Source organism: Arctopsyche grandis, chromosome 9 (assembly GCF_051622035.1).
Source record: "Arctopsyche grandis isolate Sample6627 chromosome 9, ASM5162203v2, whole genome shotgun sequence".
Taxonomy (NCBI): Eukaryota; Metazoa; Arthropoda; class Insecta; order Trichoptera; family Hydropsychidae; genus Arctopsyche; species Arctopsyche grandis.
In genome coordinates this window covers 2,557,171-2,579,646 of record NC_135363.1, presented here as the reverse complement: position 1 = coordinate 2,579,646, position 22,476 = coordinate 2,557,171, and the positions used below count along the sequence as shown (strand labels likewise).

General features: G+C 34.0%; 2 protein-coding genes across 3 annotated transcripts; one reads left to right on the top strand and one right to left on the bottom strand.

Annotated features, from left to right (window-relative positions):
- Window positions 1-565: 565 nt before the first annotated feature.
- Window positions 566-4,220, bottom strand: LOC143916730 (uncharacterized). 2 transcript variants are annotated; one of them, XM_077437958.1, is made up of 4 exons: window positions 4,021-4,220; window positions 3,489-3,634; window positions 2,793-3,098; window positions 566-2,686 (listed from the first exon to the last, which is right to left on the bottom strand). In XM_077437958.1, exon 4 carries the CDS (start codon window positions 2,497-2,499, stop codon window positions 1,612-1,614), a length of 888 nt encoding a protein of 295 aa, XP_077294084.1. In that variant the 5' UTR covers window positions 2,500-2,686; window positions 2,793-3,098; window positions 3,489-3,634; window positions 4,021-4,220; the 3' UTR covers window positions 566-1,611. The 2 variants fall into 2 exon arrangements, with proteins under 2 accessions (XP_077294084.1, XP_077294085.1); XM_077437959.1 differs by lacking the exon at window positions 4,021-4,220 and adding an exon at window positions 3,727-3,851.
- Window positions 4,221-5,993: 1,773 nt separating this feature from the next.
- Window positions 5,994-20,549, top strand: LOC143916570 (uncharacterized). The gene is made up of 4 exons (XM_077437719.1): window positions 5,994-6,191; window positions 11,512-11,623; window positions 15,561-15,731; window positions 18,342-20,549. The coding sequence occupies exons 2-4, from the start codon at window positions 11,533-11,535 to the stop codon at window positions 18,437-18,439; spliced, it is 360 nt and encodes a 119-aa protein (XP_077293845.1). The 5' UTR covers window positions 5,994-6,191; window positions 11,512-11,532; the 3' UTR covers window positions 18,440-20,549.
- Window positions 20,550-22,476: the final 1,927 nt, after the last annotated feature.

Below are 22,476 nucleotides of genomic sequence, written 5' to 3'. Positions count from 1 at the left end.
CAGAGGTGTGGTCACAATATTTTTGACTTTTCTAAGGGGAAAAAATCCCATTCTGGTTTATTAAATTTAGTGATTTTTTTTTTTATTTTCATCACATTGATACAAGAATTATACTTGAATTTTGTTCGTGAAGAGCATACATATTTAAGTAGTCGAAAAAAGTTATTGAAGAAAAATCGAACAAGAGTAAACTGCCACTTCCAGTAGACGGATAAGCTTAAACTTCTAGATATGAAATTTCAGTTCAATAAACCGAAAGGTTTCTGATAAAAACATAAAAAACCTCGATTCTCTAGAGTTAAAGTACTACTTCCGGTTCAGATAAAAATATTTAAAAAATATAAGGTTATAAAGATTATTATTTCTATTACATGTAAAAATATTTCAGTCCAATACAGTTAGCGGTTTGGGAGATAATTTAATTCAAAGACTTAAAAAAAAAGAGGAGACCTATAAGGGGAGGTACCATTTCCGGTCAACTTAAAAATTTCAAATTCTTCAAGTATATTGTAATATATACTTGAGACTTATATAGAAAATAAATTAAATAAAAACATAGGCTATTAGCTTTTTCATTTCTTTATTGAAATAATGCAGACAAACAAACAAACAATTTAAAGAAGATATCTAATATATAATTTCGAAAGGAACTTTGTATGTATGTAAGTATCGTTGGTTTGTAAATCCGTGACGTCATCGAACAATTGAGAAGTTAACGCATAATTGAGAAAATATCACGAGACAAAAGAAATTTGACAAGACGTAGTAAATATTGAACACACTCAAAATATTCGAATTTAAATAGATTGGCAGCAAATCCATACATTAAATAAAATACTTGAAAAATTGAACGAATGGTACCCTATACGTACAATGTATATTATATATAGGTACCAAATTAATACTTAAATTAAATTTAAACGCCTTCCAGAGCAGGGTGAATTATCCAATATGGTATCAAAAAAAACCTATAAAAGTTGTATACGAACTTATGCAATCATCTATTATCAGAAGATCTCACAGTAACATTTTTCTAGCACAAATCCATAAATTTTTTTATTTGACCTGACCAAAAATGAAAGTGCATTTATTCAGCAAGAAATATGATTCGTTCGACATCATTCCAAAAAGATTATATTTTGTAAGTATTAGTGTGACTTTGCATGTGGAGTATTTAGAGAAATACCGTCCCCCAAATTTCTCTTCTTTCTTCTGGGTTTGTCCACAGATTGCCGGCCTATTGTGTCAACAGGATTCCTCCTTGATATAGCCGTAGGCTGAATGCTACTGACTGATCTATGTTATAGCTTATTCCTTTGATTAATCCATTCAACCCATTCACAACATTGCTCTGGTGTATCAATGTTCTTAAAATTTGTAATCATTAATTTTAAAGATTTTTTGGCAACATTCGGAAGAATTTTAGCTTTAAGTAACTGGCAAGATTCTTCAAACATTTTCATTGTTTCTTCTTCTATTTTAACAATTTTATTCGAACTATTTTGAACATTTGTTGTATATTCCACTATACTGGAAATGGTTCACTCGTATTTGTGATAGTTTTTATAGACCTTAGTAGTAGATAGAATTCCTTTTTGGAAGCATCTTCACCTAAGAATACCTTTCTTCTGCGGTATCATCTTCCGATATATTTAGATGCAACGAATAAACAACAATTTGGTGTTTACAAATTTTGCCAAAACGTCCTATCTCGCAAGTACAGTGTCCGAGAGTAAAATCCACCTCATATATTTTTCCCGTGATTGTTTCACTCGGTATTAGGAAATTATCATCATCTTTTTTTACGATCATTTCTTTCTTTAAGTATTTTGATTTATCAAATTCAAATTGCAAATGAAACCTCTTTTTGTCAATTCTACCGTGAGCATAATCTGAATACTTGTCTACATAATATTTTTCCTCATCAGTACAAATAGAATCGACTAGTATTACCCCATTGTAGGATTTATACCTCTGTAAAATAATGTCCTTAAAAATTCTGACGGTAAAATTGTTTGTTTGGTTACCGCGCATTCTAGTATCACGATAAGCCACACACCAACATTCTTTCCTTTCCCAATATTTTGACATATATTTTATCCAATTCAAATATTTAAGTGATATATTACTTGTATTTGTCAACTCAAAGGCTTCTTGGGCCTGTATTGTACTTCTTGCTGAATACATTTGTTGGAACAAACGAAACAAAATTGGTCGGTCTTCTTCTAAAATATTATGCTTTGCATTGCAAAGCCATCTCCAAATAGATTGCCCTATATGAAAGATGCACAAAAGTAACTTCGCGTTAGGAAAAACATTTCCAAGAGACATTCGCTCAGCATCACTATCATCTGTCAAGAAGCAGTATGGCGAGCCCAATCCACCGAAGCCAAACTCGCCGATGGCCTTTTTTAAGAGAGTGAATACTGAAGTGTATTCCTCAGCAGTTTGGCCCTCGGTGATGAGAAGAGCCAAAGGCACAGCACCACCAGCGTTCATTGTTAGAACGAAAGTGATGCTGTTCCTTTGTGTGTCTCAAGCTGCCGTGCTGTCCACAAATACTATGTCTTTGGCACAAGGCAAATTGTGAGCTCTTTTCATCACAGGAGTTATGACGACGATAAAAAAAGGCTCTATACATGTTTTGACGATAACTCCATTGTCTTCATAAAAACTTTTTTTTTTTCTGAAAGAAAAAAAAAAGTATATTTTAAATTTACACATCAGTGTTGTATATTTCGATAAAAATATTATTACATATATAAGTAATAGAAGAAAAATAATCCAAAAACCTCAATCAAAGCACCACCGGTAATTTTTACCCCAAAATTCTGTTTTGTCCATTTCTGGTACAAATGCAAAACAGATCTGTGTTTTGGGAAAAGTGTTGAATTTGCCAGATTTGCTTCACTAATGTTCCGTAGCTCCATTATTCTTTGGTGGTGCTTCATGGCTTCCACCGGAGTCAAACCATTTTTAAAATACTCCATGTAGCTGTTTCTAATGGGATCTGAAGGCTTTAAGTACCTCAAAGTCTCAGCAGAAGCAGTATCATGAGAATGGGTAGTTTTTATTAAAATAATAGCTGGTAAATTTTCCTAAAAAAAATTAGTTTGCTTTACTATTAAATATTATTGATGGAAATAATAACACTGTTTAACAAATTTTGGCATTTATACACTACATTAGTTTAAACGAATTATATTTGTCTGGAAAATGAATGAGATTGTTAAAATGAAATTTTAATTATGAAAAAAAAGTTACAAGAATTGATCAATCATCAAATCAAATCAAAAGTTTAATGAAATAAAACTATTAAAAGATATTCAGAAGGTATTATATTTGACTGTGTGAAATAAGATCAGACCATGAGTTTCACCATCATATAATCTTATATTTGAAGGATCCTCATCCATAATAACAAATATAAAAACATGAATACTACAATAATTACAAAAAAACATAAAAAAATCAATTTGGAAGTTTACCCTTATGTGTAGATGCCTCCTCTTGGAATTTCTATTAACGTTTTTTTATTATAATGGTTATTTTGGCTGTGCAGTTAAGGTTTTTTGTTTTGGTTTTGCATGAATTTGTCTTATTAAATGAAGCACGGTGACATACGAAAATTTTTCTAAAAAAAATAATATGAAATACAGACGTTAACATCATATTATACACAGCATGTTTGGTTCACAGTTGCATACATATGTTGGACCCACAAACCTGCAAACTTCATTGTTTATATGTTGCAAGAAATTATATTTTTAAGAAGGCAGATATTATCATACAATTTATCGGCATCTAATTCTACATTTACGACTTTTGCAGAATCCAAAAAATCTTGGTATCTTAAATTTTCGTTCTTGAGATTAATTAATGAAAAATATTTAAATGGGCTGCTTTCAAAAATTTTAAAATTTTACCAAGTAATTAATATGCCTTTATGTACATACATATGTACGTACCTTCTTCGCTTTAGGAACAAATTTTCGTACACGAGATAAGGTCTGTTCATACCTAGTCAGCACGAAACGACTTCAGCAGGTATCCGGCCGTACGAAAAGTATTCTTTGGTACATTTTGTATGGGTATGTTCATTTCAACCGTCACGTTTACGCCACGGCAGGCTTACGGCAGTACCCGACATTTCCTGTTCATACCTTACAGCAACATCCGTCAACGTATCATATCCGTTTTTTTGGCCATCGTGGAAATATACACGCGAATTACGTGCCATGAGTCAGCTGCTTTGCTGTTTTTGACCAATTATTGATAGTGACAGTTGACAGCTGTTCAATCTTTCAACATGGTTTCGGCGCTGACAATGACTTTTTGACAATGCTTCCTTAAATTGTGTAGATTTTTTGGTGATTTGTATTTTTATTTTATCCAGTATTGTTTCAAATTGGTATCGGTTCATACGGAAATATTTAAAAAAAATTTATCCATCATCCACAAGCTCCTTATAGGTCTGTTCATACCTAGTCAGCACGTACCGACTTCAGCATGTATCCGGCCGTACGAAAAGTATTCTTTGGTACATTTTGTATGGGTATGTTCATTTCAACCGTCACGTTTATGCCACGGCAGGCTTACAGCAGTACCCGACATTTTCTGTTCATACCTTACAGCAACATCCGTCTTTTTGGCCATCGTGGAGATATACACGCGAATTACGTGCCATGAGGCTGTCGCTTTGCTGTTTTGGACCAATTATCGATAGCGACATTTGACAGGGTTACCTGACAACTCGTTCACAGATTTTCCGTAAACCGATGATGCGTTCCAGGCATTACGTATACGGCCATCTCTTTCTCACCCCGTCTGTTCACCATGATCTTGTTTACTATGCCATTACGTATGCAGCTATCTCTTTCACAGACCGTCTGTTATCGGTGAAAAAATGGTGACTTTTTGGTGACTTTTTGGTGATTTGTGTTTTTATTTTGTAGGCATATAGTACAACTTAAATGATCTCATCAGGTCACCGCGACACATATCCAGGAAAGTCATTAACGCATGGCACACGCTCGCCTCGTAAAAAGGTCGACACGTGTTTCTATACACGTGTCTTGGAAACAAAGGAAGAACACCCATAAAATCACGCTCGCAGCATAAATAGGTCAGCGCGAGTACCAAGAACAAAGGATAGTGCACACGACACACTCCAACCCAAAACGTTTCTAAACCAACGCAGCAACATCCACTGGCAGAGTGAGCCTCTGGAGTTCATACAGATCACTTCTCCGAAGAAACCTCTTCGTACATACAATAACCATTGTACCAAATTGAACGAAAATAAACGATCCTCTTTCAAACTCAACTGAATTTCCACAGGCCGGGAAACGGTCGAAACCTTTCACTAGTCCTATAACCGGTGACCACCGACCACCTGTCCTATAATTTTATCCAGTATTGTTTCAAATTGGTATCGGTTCATACGGAAATATTTAAAAAAAATATATCCACAAGCTCCTTACACAGTGTCCAAAATTCCCCTTCGGTGTTTCTATTTTTTAACATGGGATGCACATCAAAACGCCTCCGTGCTTTTTATTGCCTTCTTGACCTTCTTCTTCCAACAACATTGCAATTATACATAATTTTTGGTTCGATAAACGTCAAAACATTTTTGTCGACTTGTATTCTGACGCGTAGCTACGAATGCACGTGTATGCATTCATATTGCAAGTACTCGACAATACGACGTAAGCAATATTGCGCCGTATCGTCATGGCCTGTAATGTATAAGTAAGCCGATTTTGCCTTGCACTCGGCCAAAGTGCTGTAAACGTGACGTGACCGCGACATGTAGGTAGATATGAATAGAAAAGTAATAAAATGGCATATTTGAAACAGAGTCGTGCAGTGCTGAAGCCGTGCAGTGCTGTTAAGTATGAACAGACCTTAAAACAGCTAGTTATCAATAAACAAAAATAAAAAAAAACAAAGCGACAGTGTGACAGTAGGCAAAATAATGTGTGTGCAAAAGTGCGAGTGGCAGCACTGGTCGGCGCCAGACGTCAAACTCGATGGCATTGCGACGGCGCGTGGAGCTGTCGAGACACGGCGCGCCCCCTTGACTGCTCTGCCCCGCCCCGCCTCACCCCGCCCGCGCCCCCGCCGCCTCCGCCCCTCGCCCTTCGCCCCGCGACATGCCGCCCGCACCAGCCGCTTGACCTACGCAGGTGACACCCGAACACCCGAACACCCGAACACCCGAACACCACCACCATCACCTCTTCCACACCCCGCACCCCACACCCCTCACCCTCCACCCGTCAGCAACCGACACATAACCTAAAAACAACACACACATTATCACACCAGACTTACAACGTACAACTACAACCCATCACGACCGCACCATTGAAACTGCACGCCTCGTAAACAATCGCATCAACCGGCATATGTTTGCGGCTCGTATTGATTTGTACTCGAATACTTATCGTTATGTGATTATTAAATAGTCGAGGATTCGTTGTTATTGTGTATCGTGTGTGGTTGAGCGATCGTTTACCAGTAGAGAGGTTGTGGTTTCAAATCCTGGCCGGATAGTATCGAATCATATATTCACTCTGTGATTACAAGTGCGTCTGCTGACAGCATCTGAATGGTTGTTAAATCCTGTAACAGTTGGCCTATTTTGTCTGATTTATTTTTGTCGTGATGTAGAGCCATTTAAATCGACATCCCTCCATTGCGCAAACATTTGCCTGCAGTTTGTGATTAGTATCTTACATGTGTTTTAATATGTTAGCCAAGTGAGCTGTTTTCGGGCGTAGTTTATATTTTGGGTGTGAATCTTTTCTCCGGCTAATATAGGACGAATACTAGTCGAGAAATTGATAATTGTTCTCGCATCTTTCGAAAGGAAATAACTGCAATGAGTACTTTAGTATTTAGTACATGCTCTGCCCGTTCATTTTTTGTATTAAATTAGTATTAATCAACCCTTTGAATGCTAACTAACGCCGATCGGCGTTTTGCCGACAGGTTCGTGAGGCTGAAATACGCCGATACGCCTTGTTTTTTGATTATGTAAAAAATCAACAAGAATACAACCTGCTAAGCCTTTAAAGGTAGCATTGAAAATAAATGCATTGAACATGGGTCGTGTAATCCGTGTCAATGTTTATAAAGACAATTTTCCAATGGAAATCCCTAACTGCTAACTATTTTAGATTGTGGCTTGGCATTTAGATTGTGAGCATTATATTTTAACAACAATGGAGAAGATGAAACTAGTTTTGAAAAATACATTCATTGATAGACTTCTTTTGTCTATTTTACATATATTGTTGCAAGATATATTAGAGTCTAAACACACCTTTGCAAAACTCGAAATCCTCAGTGGTAGTTATCTAGGGTTTGTTTGGATTAGTTACAATTTTTATACCTGCTTTCTATTGGATTTCTAAATAATTCTAGTTGGAAATGTTGGCGAAATTTTCAGCGTGGCAACAGATAAGATGTCAGCACTCAAAGGGTTAAATACTTTTTTCTCTAAGCTAGATTTTATTTAGCTGCCAGCAGGGATGTTCATTTTATTTTAAAATAATACTCTCAATGGATCCGAAGGGTGAAAACAAGAAATAATGTTTATTACGGATGGACACACCGATGTCGTTAAATGTAAGTGCAAGCCTAAATACAAAAGTGGGTATAAAGTCCTCGACAGGAAGAAAAAAAGGAAACGATGGATCTTATCTAAAATATTTAACACGAAAAAATGTCTACATTGTTATTGATTTATTTTATGACGGTGCTTAGTACTCGTTTATTTAATTTATTGTGATTTATTTTATTAAAATACATAATATATTTTATATTGAAAACCCTTGCCAACTACATCTATATATATAAAAAAAATAGGCCAATAGAATAATCCTGGAAAAATGAACTACGCCCAAATATAGCTCGCGTGGCGACCAGTTTGGTACACAGTTACACCCATAGTTTCGATTTGGGGCGACTTGTCATGATACTGTAACATATGTACGCCGCAATCGGCATTATCAGGCGGCTTAAGTGGTTTCGAGGGCAACAAAGAAGACCCTCGGATTGGGCATCGCTATTTCCCAGATTCTGGACGGAGCACTGGCGGTGCGTGTATCTCCTGAATCACCAATAAATGCTGTGAAACGACTTTGGCCTTTTACTTGGATCCTCCACCCACCCCAACGCAATACTGGTGTCAGAAGTGGGATGAGTGGAAGATCCAAGTAAAAGGCCAAAGTCGTTTCATAGCATTGATTGGTGATTCAGGAGATACGCGTACCGCTAGTGCTCCATCCATAATCTTGGAAATAGTGATGCCTAATCTGAGGATCCCCTTTGTTGCCCTCGAAACCACTTAAGCCGCCTGATAATGCCGATTGCAGCGTATGTTACAATACTATGACGTATGTACATATATGAAAAAAAATAATAAAATAAATTTAAATAGACATTTCTGTTTGTATGATTCAGATATTGTAATCTATTTTGACCCATTTCTACTGAGTCAATTCTATCGAAAATTTGCACACAAGGATTTTTATCAAAATTTAATTTAAAACGACCACTCTCCCTCAAACGAAAAAAAACGGTACTTGTTGGTTATATGGGCGCAACTGAGCATCAAATACACTCGCTTACACTATGACAAACAAATCCACGGTAGTTAAATGAATGTTTATGAATTCAGGGACACTCCTTTGACAAAAGCCAAATGACATTAAGCTATTTGGGAAAGCCAGAGTTTGTTTTCACAAAGATTGCAATTTTTAGCGTTCATTGCAGTTTAAGCCAGCAGAATAAACTAGTGGTTAGCATATAATGCTTTGAACAAAGTGGTCACCGGTTCAAATCCCACTGGTTTCTGCTGGCCAAACCTTGGATTTGTCTGATTTTCATTGAAACGGTTCCAACAAATTGACAAACTTACTTATTTTCACGCAAATCTTGAGTTTTCGGCAAACTCGATTTTCGCTGAATTATTTAAAACGCTGCAAATTTACAGATTTGTCAATAAAAAAATGTCTCTGGATGTTATTTGATATATGTATATTTACTTTGTATAATACTTGTATCAAATGTACAATGTTTCTGGCCAGGAAAGCGCATTGGAGTTACCTGTTAGGCCTTCCTGGTATAAATTTAGCTTACCAAATTCATGTAACTGCCGTGTATTTGTTTGTGTTAGGGTAAGTGTGTATACTGAATGCTCAGTTGCGCCCGTATAGCCAACAAGTACCACAAAAAATTGTCTCTGACATTTATTATCAGTTATATTGGATAAAATGTATCTTTTTATTTTATTAATATATAGTCAACAAGTACCAAATACATTTTTGTGATATTAAAGCACTGTACTTACGTTGTAAAAGTGTAGACTATTTTTTTTTTTTTTTAAATAGTCGAATGAACAAAAATGAAGTTGAGTTTTTTTTTTTTATTAAAACCCACTTATAATGAAAGCAAATTTGTCAAAAATTGACTTCTGGTCGAACGGACATTCAGCCGATTGAAATTTTTTATTATTTTAATTTAATTCTAATCAACAGCGGCTGTCGAATTGCTGCTGGATAAAAGAAATATACCGTCGCAGATTTTTTTTTTAAATTATAATTTAATTGCTTTGAATTTTTTTATAATAATAATTATAATAATAGCTTTTATTCCAGAATAGTGGGGAGAATAGTGCAATCTCCAACGCACATTTAAATAATATATAGATAATAAAAAGAAAAATAAATACAAGTAAATATATAAATATTACTAAAATCATAATAATAAATAATAATAATAATAATAATATGAAATATGATTAATGAAATTATGAAATAATAAAAATAAAACAATTCAATAATGAAGTATACATATTTTTTTTTAGTGCCACCAGCCCATTAAATATCGTTTTTATTGTCTACTATTTACTAAATACATATATTTTTTGAATAAATATCGTTTTTTATTGTCTATTGCCTTAAATATCGTTTTTTATTGTCTACTATTTACTAAATACATATATTTTTTGAAATAATTTTCTATTTCGATCAATTTTTGGAAAAAAAAACGCAATTTTTTTTCATATTAAATGATAAACATTAATTACACTGTTCGACACGAAAAATGTTTCAGAGACGAGATATGACTTTTCTTATAGATCAATGCCCAGTGAACACGAATCTGGTAATAAAAAGTGTTGATTGGCTCGAGATTCGGAGATATATGTGTTTTTTAAATCGCGCGATTTTTCTATATCTTGGTGTTGTTCGGTTGATGCATCAAAATCTGTTAATTTTCTGTTCAAAATGAATATTAGAATCTACAGTCGGGTATTTTATCTTTCATTTTTAGTACTTTTCAGCTTTCAAATCTCTCTAAGTAGTCGTCCAGTTCAAATCAAAAGTCAAAATTACGTATTTTCACTTGGGATTTTTTCCCACTGTTAATACTATATTATATTGAGTATTTTCTATTGAAACATGTTTATTAGGATAGTGTTCTGGCTACACTATTTTTTGATTTCGTTTAAAAGGGTTAATTGGATGTGTGGTGAACTTTAAATCGGTAAAATTTCGAACAAAAAGCTCTTACTAGTGTTTACTCGTATTTACATGAATCCGAATTGAATTAATTGGGATAATATATTAAATTATCTTTATATGAGAATTAAATGAAATTCCACTTAGAAAAATCATATTTCGACTATTCTTGTGGATTAATAACAAAAATTCGTTTATTTTATTGAGATAAGCCAGTTATCAATAGAATCTCGTCTCTGAAACATTTTAAAAGTCGTCATTTGTCGAACAGTGTTATTATGTATCAAAATTACTTAAAGCTCACTAAAAATATATACATTATTCAAAATTTGATATCTTTGATAAATTTAAACAATTAAAATGTTTCATTCAACCAAATGTCTGTTCGACCAAGCGTCTGTCGGCCAAGTGGTAAAATTATTATTAAAAATAGAAAATATTCCTCGCTATATCCGTATATATTACTAATAATTTATTTTTATATAAATAAAATTGGATTATATTTTCTAAAATTAATAATGAAGTCAAACGAGACATGAAAATGTTTGAAAATACCGTCAATTGGTCACCCTGATTCATGTGTGTGTGTGTGTGTGAAAAAAGAAAAATATTCACCTTAATTACGCTTAAATACGAAAAATCTTGACTCCTATCAGTGTTAAACATACATAATATATGTACATATGGAGGTAAATTTTATTCATAGGATGCTTTATATTCGTAGAATAATTTAATTTATTTCTTATCCGACTATTTTTCCTCTATAATATACGATACGATCATCACGTGCTATTTTTCCATATAACATAAAATAAAATTTGATTACTTAAAAAACCTGTTTCATTTTTTTTTTATATATATATATTATTGTTTTTTTACTATTTTGTATACATAATATTATTTCGCCTTTTTTTTTTGTATTATTATTATTTCATAAGATAAAGATTGTTGTGTGTTGTTGGCCCAAACCGAACAGGTTCGCACCGGTTGACATATAATGTCTTCCACGACCTCAGAAAAAGACAGAATAAAGGTGGGCCGCGTTCGGAAAGCCGCACAAACATGCAAGCATGTCGAGCGGAAATCAGGTAGGAAGAGCATGCCTTTAACGGAGGACCCCACCCTCGCTGCCTGCATTAATATCATTTACTGTGTGCTGCATATTATTATATATATATATATTATTCGAATCAAAAGCATGCCCTTCATTAATATTAAGAATGCTGTATTATTAGTTTTTTTTTTTTTTACTTATTCCGATTAAAACTTCCGCTATTTAATTCTTCAACGGTGTGAACGCATTGATTCTGTGCGGTATTATTAGATTTCTCTTACTGACACTTTAAAACTAACAGTTTACACGACTATCTGTTCTGATGAGGTATACATGACTCTTTCCAATGACGACTCTAGTGGGTGGTGGACGTTCGAAGTCCGTCGTACGGTTTTTTTTGGTTCAAAATTCTCTTTTTCACTTTTTAACATGCTGGTTTTCGATATTGATAAATGTATCTGCGGAAAATCACATATATTATACGGAGTGACTATTTTTTGTTGTGATTCTGATGCTAATTGATGAATTTTGCCTTTTATTCTCCGGTCTTCAAAGTGATTGCCTATAGTTTTTGATTCATTTGATCAAAACTTTTTAATTTCATAATGCTATATTGTATTATCATACGAGCTGATTTTATATGTTTGTCGATTTTAAACTAAACTAATGATTTTGACGAAACTTTTCTATTTATGGCCTAAAATCTCCAATGAAATGGGTCTCGACTTTGGGAAAATTCATTTGAAATGTGGAAAGTGGCAAATTATATAATATGACGGGCTGAAAACCAGACTGGTACAAGTGACATTTTTAAAAAAATCTGGTTTAAGTGCTAAAATAATAGCATATATGAAATGTTATTATTTTAACACTTAAACCAGCTTTTTTTTAAAAATGTCACTTGTACCAGTCTGGTTTTCAGCCCGTCATATTAATCTAATGACGTTCCATACTTACTTGACCCATCATCGGAGATAGAATTTTGAAATAAAATAATTGATATTAAATTCTAAAATAACACAATTAATACTAAATTCTAAAATAAAATAATTAATATTAAATTCTATAATAAAATAATTACTATTAAATTCTAAAATAAACTAAATAATATTAGGGGGTTGATTATCGAGCGAAGCTCGGTCTTTTAGATATGGTTTATGATATGAAATACATATACTGTGCATTTGGAGAATTTTAATTATTAAAATTTACTTAAATTAAAAAAAAATTTCATTATATAATATATGTACATAGGTATAAACTTTTATTTTATGATATTGTGTAATAAAATAGTATAATTAACCTGTTTTGAACCAAGATTTGTTCGTATATAAATAAGGCTTGGTGCACAGATATTGTATGTCCATTTTTGAATTTGTATCCAATTTTAAGTTTATAGATGCTGGAATAATTCAGGTTTTTCCTTTCAAAGTTATTTATGTGGTATAAATTAAAATTTGATACAATTTCAAAAATGGACATTCAACATCTGTGCACCAAGCCATTGATATGTATGTACTACCAATGCAAGTTGACGCTTTGGAATGTTACCTGGTTGTGTAATGCTGTGTTGGTTAAAGGTCTATTCATACTATCATAGGCACAGCAGTGCACGGAAAATACTACTTCCATTCATACTATACAGTAGTGCACGTTCAGACAAGTTTTGGCCGAGTGCAAGGCAAAATCGGCTTTAATATATGTACATATATTCATTACAGAGTGCGACGATACATCGCAATATTGCTTGCTTCATATCATCGAGTCACAATATGACGTTTCCGCACTTTTGTTAGTACGCGTGCACTCGCTACTATGACGTCACATTTCCACAGTGGCCAAAGAATACCAGTTTTGCTTGATACGTTACGGTGACATGTACTGCTGTATAATATTAATAGATTGTGTCGGCTATTGCTGTTAGGTCGACGCCACATACATATTACGGAATATATTAATGTGTCCATATAGAACGTGCCAGTATGAATAGACCTGTGAATATAAAAGTGTCAATCGCGTGTGTTGGATCTTTTATACAGAACATTTCAAAATTTATCGACGAAACAAATCTTGCCGACATGCTTGGAAAATTGTGTAATTGATTTACGAAATGTGTTCTCCGTGTGTGTAGTATATTTATTTTAATCTAACGTTTCGAATTGATATAGACGGATCAAAAGTTACCGTCGAAACGAGTTACTCCATTGTTGAATAACTTACATATGGTTTTTTTTTTTAATGCTGCACTCAAAAGATTATTTGCACTACGTAGTAGAATATTACAATACAATATTAAATTTGAGCGATTATATTTTCCGTTGAAAGATTTTTACTCGCAGTATTATGCATGCTGGTTTTTATGTTTATTTTATTTTTCGCTTTTTTTATTATTATTTTCCTTCTTAATTTACATAATAATAATATATTGATTTTGAAACGCTTGACTACTACTTCGTCTCGAAGTACACCTTACAAATATTATAATATACAAACAATCCAAACGCTTTCTCAACATAATAGTATTCGTAGAAAATAACTATTATAATATACTATATACGGTATTATGTGGTTACAATAACATAAAGTAGTTTTTAACACTTGCCTTACTGTGCTAAACAAATCCGCTACCCACTGTGCTGGACGCCAAGCGTCCAGTTAAAAATGTGTGTTTTAAGTTGAAATAAAGCAAAGTCTGCGAGGTTAATTATTGTAATTAGCTATACAAATCATTGTATCATGTATTAAACGTTGAATAATATAAAATAAGTGCTGAAACAGCCGTCATTCCAAAGTGATTGTTTAATTTAATTTTATTTCATAGAATATGAACTCGCCTTTACAAATCTTGCACTTATAAAGATACAATACAATCAATCAATATACATAAGCATTTTTTTTACAATGCGAATTCATACAAACGTCCACAGTGACACAGAAGTTTTTGCAGCATTTTATAAATAAATTGGCGAACCTCAAAACTCTGAATGACTTTTATAGAGATAGGAAAGGAGATGACAATGTTACAGGAACGAATTGGCAAACTCTGTTAAGAAACGATCGACCTGGAGTCACAAACCAAGATCTGGCCAGCAGCGGGACTCTAGTGGGACTTGAACCCGTGACCACTCTGTTCATAATAACCACTAATCCACGTCGCTGGTTAATATACTCTAACTAGTCACAATATATTACAACTGGAAGTGATCGTGTTGACTCTCTCTTGCATCTGTGAGCCACGTATTCAAGGAGCTTCCTGCGAAAATAATTATTTCTATTGATTCTGATCAATGTTTTCATTTCGTAATGACATAATTCGAATCATAGAGGTTTTGATGAGGAACACATAAAATATGAAGACCCTGCATTCAATATATTTGGCAAAATAAAATAAAATACTGGTCTGGCCACTCGCTATCCATCACAGTGCGGCAAGTGTTAATGAAAAAAAAAAAGTTCAATATTAAAAATAAAATAATATTATATATTATGTTTCGTATTTGTTTTGTTTTTTTTTTCTTTTTTGGCTAATTATCTTAATTGCAATTGACACGTATATGTGCGTCACACTTAACATGCAAATTGGGCGTAAATCATCGTTGTCGTAGAATGTTGTATTGGACACTTTAGTAAAATGCTGTGTAAGTAAGTTCATTAACCAATTTGTTTCGTATTGTATGTAGAAGTTTGTAATTGATGCGGTGTATTTTAAGAATACATGTGTACATCCCGACTGACTAACGTGTGTCTTGACTATGTTTATCGTAGTGTCGTACGCAGGTGTTAAACATCGACGGGGCCAGTGAAATTATGGCGTTCTAACTGTTTTAAATGTTTCTCTAAAGGCAATGTAGAGTATCAGTTGATTTCAATGTATTATTATGTATATACACGTTTCGGCTACGGTGCTAATGGTGTTCTTCCTTTTTCACTCTCGCCGTGTTGAATCTAAACGTTTGATGTGTTTGTGACAGCTCTGAAGATGATGGCAGTGATGCAGCGGGAAGATTCAACGTTGCCGACTGAGTTCTTGGTGACCGGGCGGACGGGTCGACGGAACGCCATGCCCGATATTTTGGATCCGCCGCACGCGGGCATGACGACGGCCGGTTTGCCGGAGCGTCTGCAGCAATTGGCCACCTCAGGTAACAACACTCGGCGACTGATGGCCACTTCTAAACCTTAATCAGACCAAATACTGTGTATTGCGCTACAGTGCTCATTCTATTGTGCGAGGATTGTGCATTGATAGATTGCAGAATAGAGCAATGCGTGCAATTTTGAATGTGAGGAAGCGTAAGAATGTTAGAAGTATGTTATGCTGCGTACGCACCAAGCCAACGAACGGCCCCCAGGCCAACTTTTAAAACCGTACAAAATATCGAAATAAAAATTAAATTGAATATCAAAATTAAAACTACTGTTGCGTAGGGGTGGGTGGAGGATCCAAGTAAAAGGCCAACAGTCGTTTCACAGCATTTATTGATGATTAAGGAGTTACACGCACTGTCCCTGCTCAGTCCAGAATGACCTGATATCGCTTATGTACCGCCTTATAAGGGGTAGATCTCTCAGGACGTCTAATCTGTTTACCTACTGTATAGTCACGTATTCGGATATGTATTCCCACGGTATGAGAAGTGCAATCATTGTTTAGCTTACATGCACTTAGCTTGTCGCTAATCCTTAAAACCACTTATACCAGTCGCACGGTATGCATTTAGTTAATCCGTTAACAGATATCTGTTACAGATAATCCTTGAACGGTCACACAGTCTCTGGGATTCTATTCGCTCAATCCGCGGCGTACGTAACACTATTATTATTATATAACAATTAAATTCAAATATCAAAATAAAATTATAATCATTATATTTAAATTAAAATAAAATATTGAAAGTTAAAACAGAACATACACAATTTAAATAAATTTTCGAGATTGAGCTAAAATTAGATCATCAACAATCACATACAGGTAGTGTTTGACTAAAGATGTTTTGACTTACGAAGATATGCACTACGATCGAAAAAAAATAAGAATTATAATTTTTTTACTTCTTCATACATCACCGCTGGGGGTCGTTCGTTGGCTTGGTGCGTACGCAGCATTAGACGAATTGAAATGGTTTGATATAAGAAATAGTCTTAAATTAACCTTTGAAGATAAATAAATTTTCGAGATTGACCTAAAATTAGATCATCAACAATTACATACAGGTAGTCCTCGACTAAAGATGTTTTGACTTACGAAGATACGCACTACGATCGAAAAAAAATCAAAGAATTATAGTTTTTACTTCTTCATAAATCACCGCTGGGGGGCCGTTCGTTGGCTTGGTGCGTACGCAGCATTAGACGAATTAAAATGGTTGGATATAAGAAATAGTCTTAAATTAACCTTTGAAGGACGGAGCGTCGAGATCGAACGAGTGTCCCGAACCGGGCTCGAGTAAGACCCCAGTATTTTTTAATCAAAATACAGCTTTTCTCAATACGAATGGGTTCAATATATATCTTATTAATCATTTTATACATCAACATAAAAAAAAATTTTAGTCCTATAGCATGTTTTTGACTATTTTTGTATTAAAAAAATAACATGATAGTTTGCGTGATTGACTCTCGGTGGGTGGAATTCTCAATTAACACATATTCCATGTATGAGATTGTCACCAAATCATATCTAAGGTCTGGCCAGCAACACCGGGCTAGGGATTGAGCGTATGACCCCTCAGTTGAAGGCATTGCACGCAAACCACAGCTATATTGCTAGTTAAATATAAATATAAAAACTTTAACGCACTTTTCGTTCAAATTAATACTTTTATAGAAAAAGTTGTGTATAAAAAATAATGTGGACCAAAAATCTTTTCTTATCAATAGACTTTCCGTCATTACTAACTGAGTTCATCCCAAAAAGAGTTTACAAAACAATGAAGAATTTCCAAGTAATAGACAAATTTTAAGCTCTACTATAAGTTGACAATATTTAGAGTGATTTGTTTATTTATGTATAAAATTTCAATATGTGTGCGAGATAACCATGTATGAGATTGTCACCGAACCATATCTAAGGTCTGGCCAGCAACACCGGATCAGGGATTGAACCAATCACATCTCATCTTAGCCAGCAGTATGGCTTAATGGCAGCGTGTATGTTTAGCACCGAGTGATCACTGGGTTCGATCCGCCACACTGCTGGTTAGATTTGGGGGTATTTGTGATTCCAAATCAATCATCATCAGAGTTTGTCAATTTTATCTGATCATTGTTGAAACGGTTCCTTAAAATTGGCAAAAAAATCATCTTTCCTGCTGTCACAAATCTTCTGTATTTATTGTGTGTATAATTTTGTAAAAATTATGTACAAAATCTAAATCCATAGATGTCTCAATGGATTAATTATGTAATTAATTAATTGTTATTTCGTATTCTTCAGCTTCTGGAAATACAGTGATTTATGTAATAATTTAAATGCTGCATTGTTTGTAATTAATTGTCCAGGAAGGCGCATTTGGGTCTTCCTGTCAAGTCTTCCTGGTATAGATCTATGTAAAAATAAAATAAATTTCAGTTGAAAGCATTACACTGAGTTATGTATGTATGTTGCTGGTTAAATGGTAGAAGAAAACGATCGTTCAAGCCGTGTGCTCTTATCTTCCGATAGTGAATTTGAAAAAGCCTCAAGATTGACACTTTGGTAATTCAAAACCTCACCCATACATCAAAGTAATGTCTGACTTCAATCGTTTCAGATCCAGACGAAACGCCGAGCTCTTCGACGCTGAGCGACGTCGACATGAAAGCCGCACAGTCCAAGGAAAAATCACCACAGACTAACAATAACAGTTGAATCGTTCCGAGTCGAAGGTCACACGATCAGTGTCGCAAGATCGTCTCGGAGGGGTGTTGTTTTTGATTTCTCGTCGGATTTTGTACGGAAAGCATTTTGATGATCGATCATTACCATTACCGCCCGTGAACGTATTATTATTTAATACTTTTACCCGTTCTCTACATATTCTGTCACAAAGTACATATATATATATATATAATAATACCTACGTGCTGGTCCATTAAATCCCTTCTATTACACTTCCCTCCGTTACATCCGGGACGGGCCAACATCTATGTACAATTGGTTTATAAAATAGTGTGATCATTGTATTTGTTAACAGTATTATGTAATTCATTTTTTTACAATGTGCGGAATTGTGTACGTACACGTCAATTACTCTTGAATCTTTCTACTCGGCCCGTCCTGGCTGTTGTTTGACTGCTTTAGTTTGTTTTTGTCATGCGAACCCGTGTAAGAATAGCACGGAACGTATTATTATTATTTGCACAATTTAACTTTACTTGTATGTGTGTAAAACAGTGCCATTCTCCATTGTATATAATGTTGTAATATAATATTCGTTCCAGATTATATATGCTATATATGTTTGCATTTGGCAGTTTCATAGCACTATGCAAGCGATGATCGATCACACTGAGCTGATCAATGATATATATATATGCACCCGGCATTTCACCGTCTGTATGAACTTTCTATGGATTGGCAGTACGTCTACATTGTTACATAATTGATTATTTTAAAAATATGAAAATTTGCACTTTGCAAAAAACCGATGCGAAGAAATGCAGCGTAAAAATCGCGCCACAATGCACTTTCATTACACGGCGTTTCATTCGCTTCGGTTTTTTTTTTTTTTGAAACTTATAATGACATCAACCTTTGACGCCTATGACAGTCAACTGGTTTATATTATATGTTAAACATTAAAATTTGACGTCAAATCTATATAGAATGAAATGGTTTTAGTAATTGATATAATTTCAGAGTATTAAATTTTCTGATTTGACGGCGATTATTTTTAGCACCTGAATGTAAATGCTATCATTCTGCCTTCTGAGTGTAGAGCAAAGGTTGCAAACCTTTTAGAATGTGGATTTGACTGTTTATGTATACCAGCCAAGTTTAAAGGTTTGTTAATACAGGTTTGGCACAGCACCGACAGGCAGCAGTACGAAAAGTTTTATTTGGTACATTCTATATAGACACATTCATATGTTCCGTAATATGTATGTGGCGTCGACCTAACAGCAGTAGCTGACACAGTCTATTCATATTATACAGCAGTACATGTCCGGTACTCTTTGGCCACTGTGGAAATGTAACGAGTGCATGCGTACTGACAAAAGTCTGCATGCGCATATGAATATTTTCGAATACGAGGCAAGCATTATTGCGCCGTAATAAATATATAAGTCCATTTTGTCTTGCGCTCGGCTAAAACTTGTTTGAACGTGCGCTGCTGTATAGTATGAATCGAAGCATTCTTTTCCGTGCACTGATGTTACCTTGCAGTGCTAGATAGTATGAATAGACCTTTTCAAGAACTAAATATACTACTGCCAGTAGCATTTAACTGTTTTAAAGTCAATATTTAACTATTCATCGACCAGTGAGCTCCACTGGCATTTCAAAATGTACATGTATATAACCGTGCACATTTATATCATCGCTAGAACGCCAGATTACAATAAAGCACCTGCCAAATGCTCGTATATACGTACCGTAACAATAAAAGTCACAAATATGGCGAATGGCACTGACCTAGTGTAATACATTTATTATGTATATAAATCGCGTTTTTTTTCCATTTAAAGCGCGATACATATTTAAATTATATAAAAAATATATTTGACCAAGGACATACACTTATAAATGGATATTTAGAAATGTCGGTCTCTATATTTGACGACCATTTTTATTATTATATATGTACGTCAATTGCGTATAAAATGATGTTTTTTGAAATTTTTGTTGTTGTGTATTCGATGTTATTGCATTTTTTAATAATGAATAATCAATGAAATTGTAAATGTAAATGATTTTTATTGATATGTATATTATTGTCATTATTATATACAAGCCGGGCTTGTTTGCAGATGTATGCAAAAAAATTTATATATATATATATATTTATCGTGTATTCAATTTGAACGACGATACCATTTATGACATATCAGAATTTCGTACGAACCGCCGTATTGTAATCACCCAAAATTGTAATCGGAGTAAAATTGATATTATTACAAAACACTAGAGGAATTCCCGAGCAGCTGCAAATAGTGTTTGAATCTCTCACGCACGTTCAATGTAAAATTTAATCCCCGTTTGATGTCAAAATCCACCATTATATCTAGATTAATCCTAGTTGTCGATGTGTTTGTGTACCTACTCTTCAGTGTGAAGTTTATTTACAATCTAATACAGTTAAGAATCGGAGTCCAATACCAATACAGTTCGGAATAGAGTCGGACTCAAACTGTAAGCTGATTGTTGTCTCGTGATTACCTATGTATATGCCGAGTGATTGCAACTTTCTAACAACAGGCTCGCTCCAATGAACGTACATATTGAATCTGACTCAATTATCATTTGCCAGTACAGTCATACGTGACTGATTAATGGGCAAACGATAACTGAAACTGAATTCAGCATGTCATTTGCTATGTCTGGCGTTGTAGTGTTGTAAAATTCTCAGTAATAATCTTTTGGAGAATATTCTCCAAACCGAGAATTTTCGAGAATATTCTTTTTTAGAGCATCTGGAATGCTTTTATACTATTCTGTTGCAATTTCAAAAAATGGATAAATTCATGTGAACGGTAAGATGAGGGAAGACACGAATAAAATTAATTAACTTAATAAATTAACGATTTCATATTATGTAATGTGTTTTAAAAGTACACACTGATGTGAAATAGCAATTAAAATACCCAAACTCATACAAAATCTGTGTTAAAAAATTTCGTCGAAAACTTTGATAAATTCGTGTGAACATTAGATATGAGGGAGGAAATAAATAAAATAATTTTTTACGATCTTGTGTGTTAAGTTTAAAAGAATGATTAAATCAAAATAAAAGAAAATTCTCGGCGAATAACGAGAATATTCTCGAATTACAACACTAGTCTGGCGGTTCTAGGAGCAGGCCTGTTTTAAGGGACCCACAGACAGAGCGATTGATCTTTGTATGGTAGGTATAGATTTATCTACAGCAACTTGAAAGATAATTCGACCAACTTTGATTCAGAATTTTTTGTTGAACAAAAGATTTTTCCGTCAAATGTAATTTTGACATCTTAATTGTAGTTGGTGAAAGATTAACATTGAAAAATTTGACCGTAATAAAGCATATTTAACCTTTCCACCGCGTACGACTACTATACATGTCCTAGCGAACATGCCCTCAGCGCGCGAGACACGCATAGATGTCTTGGAAGTTCCAACCTGTATAAGAGCCGTCTATTGTGTTGAAATTTTATAACTTGGTTGAAAATATTACTAAATGCATACTTTACCAAATTCAATAGATGGCAGTAGTAAAAAAAAAAAAATATAGATTGTAAAATTCAAAAAAATATTACAACCCATATGTATAGTCGAAAACGCGATAACAAAATCCGCAAAAAAGCAGCCGCGTACAGGGCATGTTCGCTAAATTTGGTGACGTGGGCAAAGGGTTAAAAGACTTACGAGAACCGTACATGCTGTCTCATTCGTGCAATGTGTTGTAACATTGTAAGGACATAAATAATTTCTTCATTTTTTAAATGATTTCTTATCTAACTATATAATATAATTCAATGCAAGGTCTTTAATAATACAACTGTAAGTTTTAATGTCCATAACATGACGTTGACTATTACTCTTATCGTCTAAAAAATATAAATGTCCATTAATATAAAATATATATACGTATTCCATAAATAAATCAATAATATCAACAACTTACGTATTTTATATTAAAATTTTATTAATGTAAATATTTCAAAATACAAAACAATAACTCAAAAAATAACAGTCAAATTATGCAC

Bases quoted from the DNA above. Each gene is read 5' to 3' on its own strand.
- LOC143916730 (XM_077437958.1), bottom strand. From the start codon at position 2,499: ATGAACGCTGGTGGTGCTGTGCCTTTGGCTCTTCTCATCACCGAGGGC.
- LOC143916570 (XM_077437719.1), top strand. From the start codon at position 11,533: ATGTCTTCCACGACCTCAGAAAAAGACAGAATAAAGGTGGGCCGCGTT. The intron at 11,624-15,560 runs GTAGGAAGAGCA...TGTTTGTGACAG, and splicing joins GCATGTCGAGCGGAAATCAG to CTCTGAAGATGATGGCAGTG. The intron at 15,732-18,341 runs GTAACAACACTC...CAATCGTTTCAG, and splicing joins GCAGCAATTGGCCACCTCAG to ATCCAGACGAAACGCCGAGC.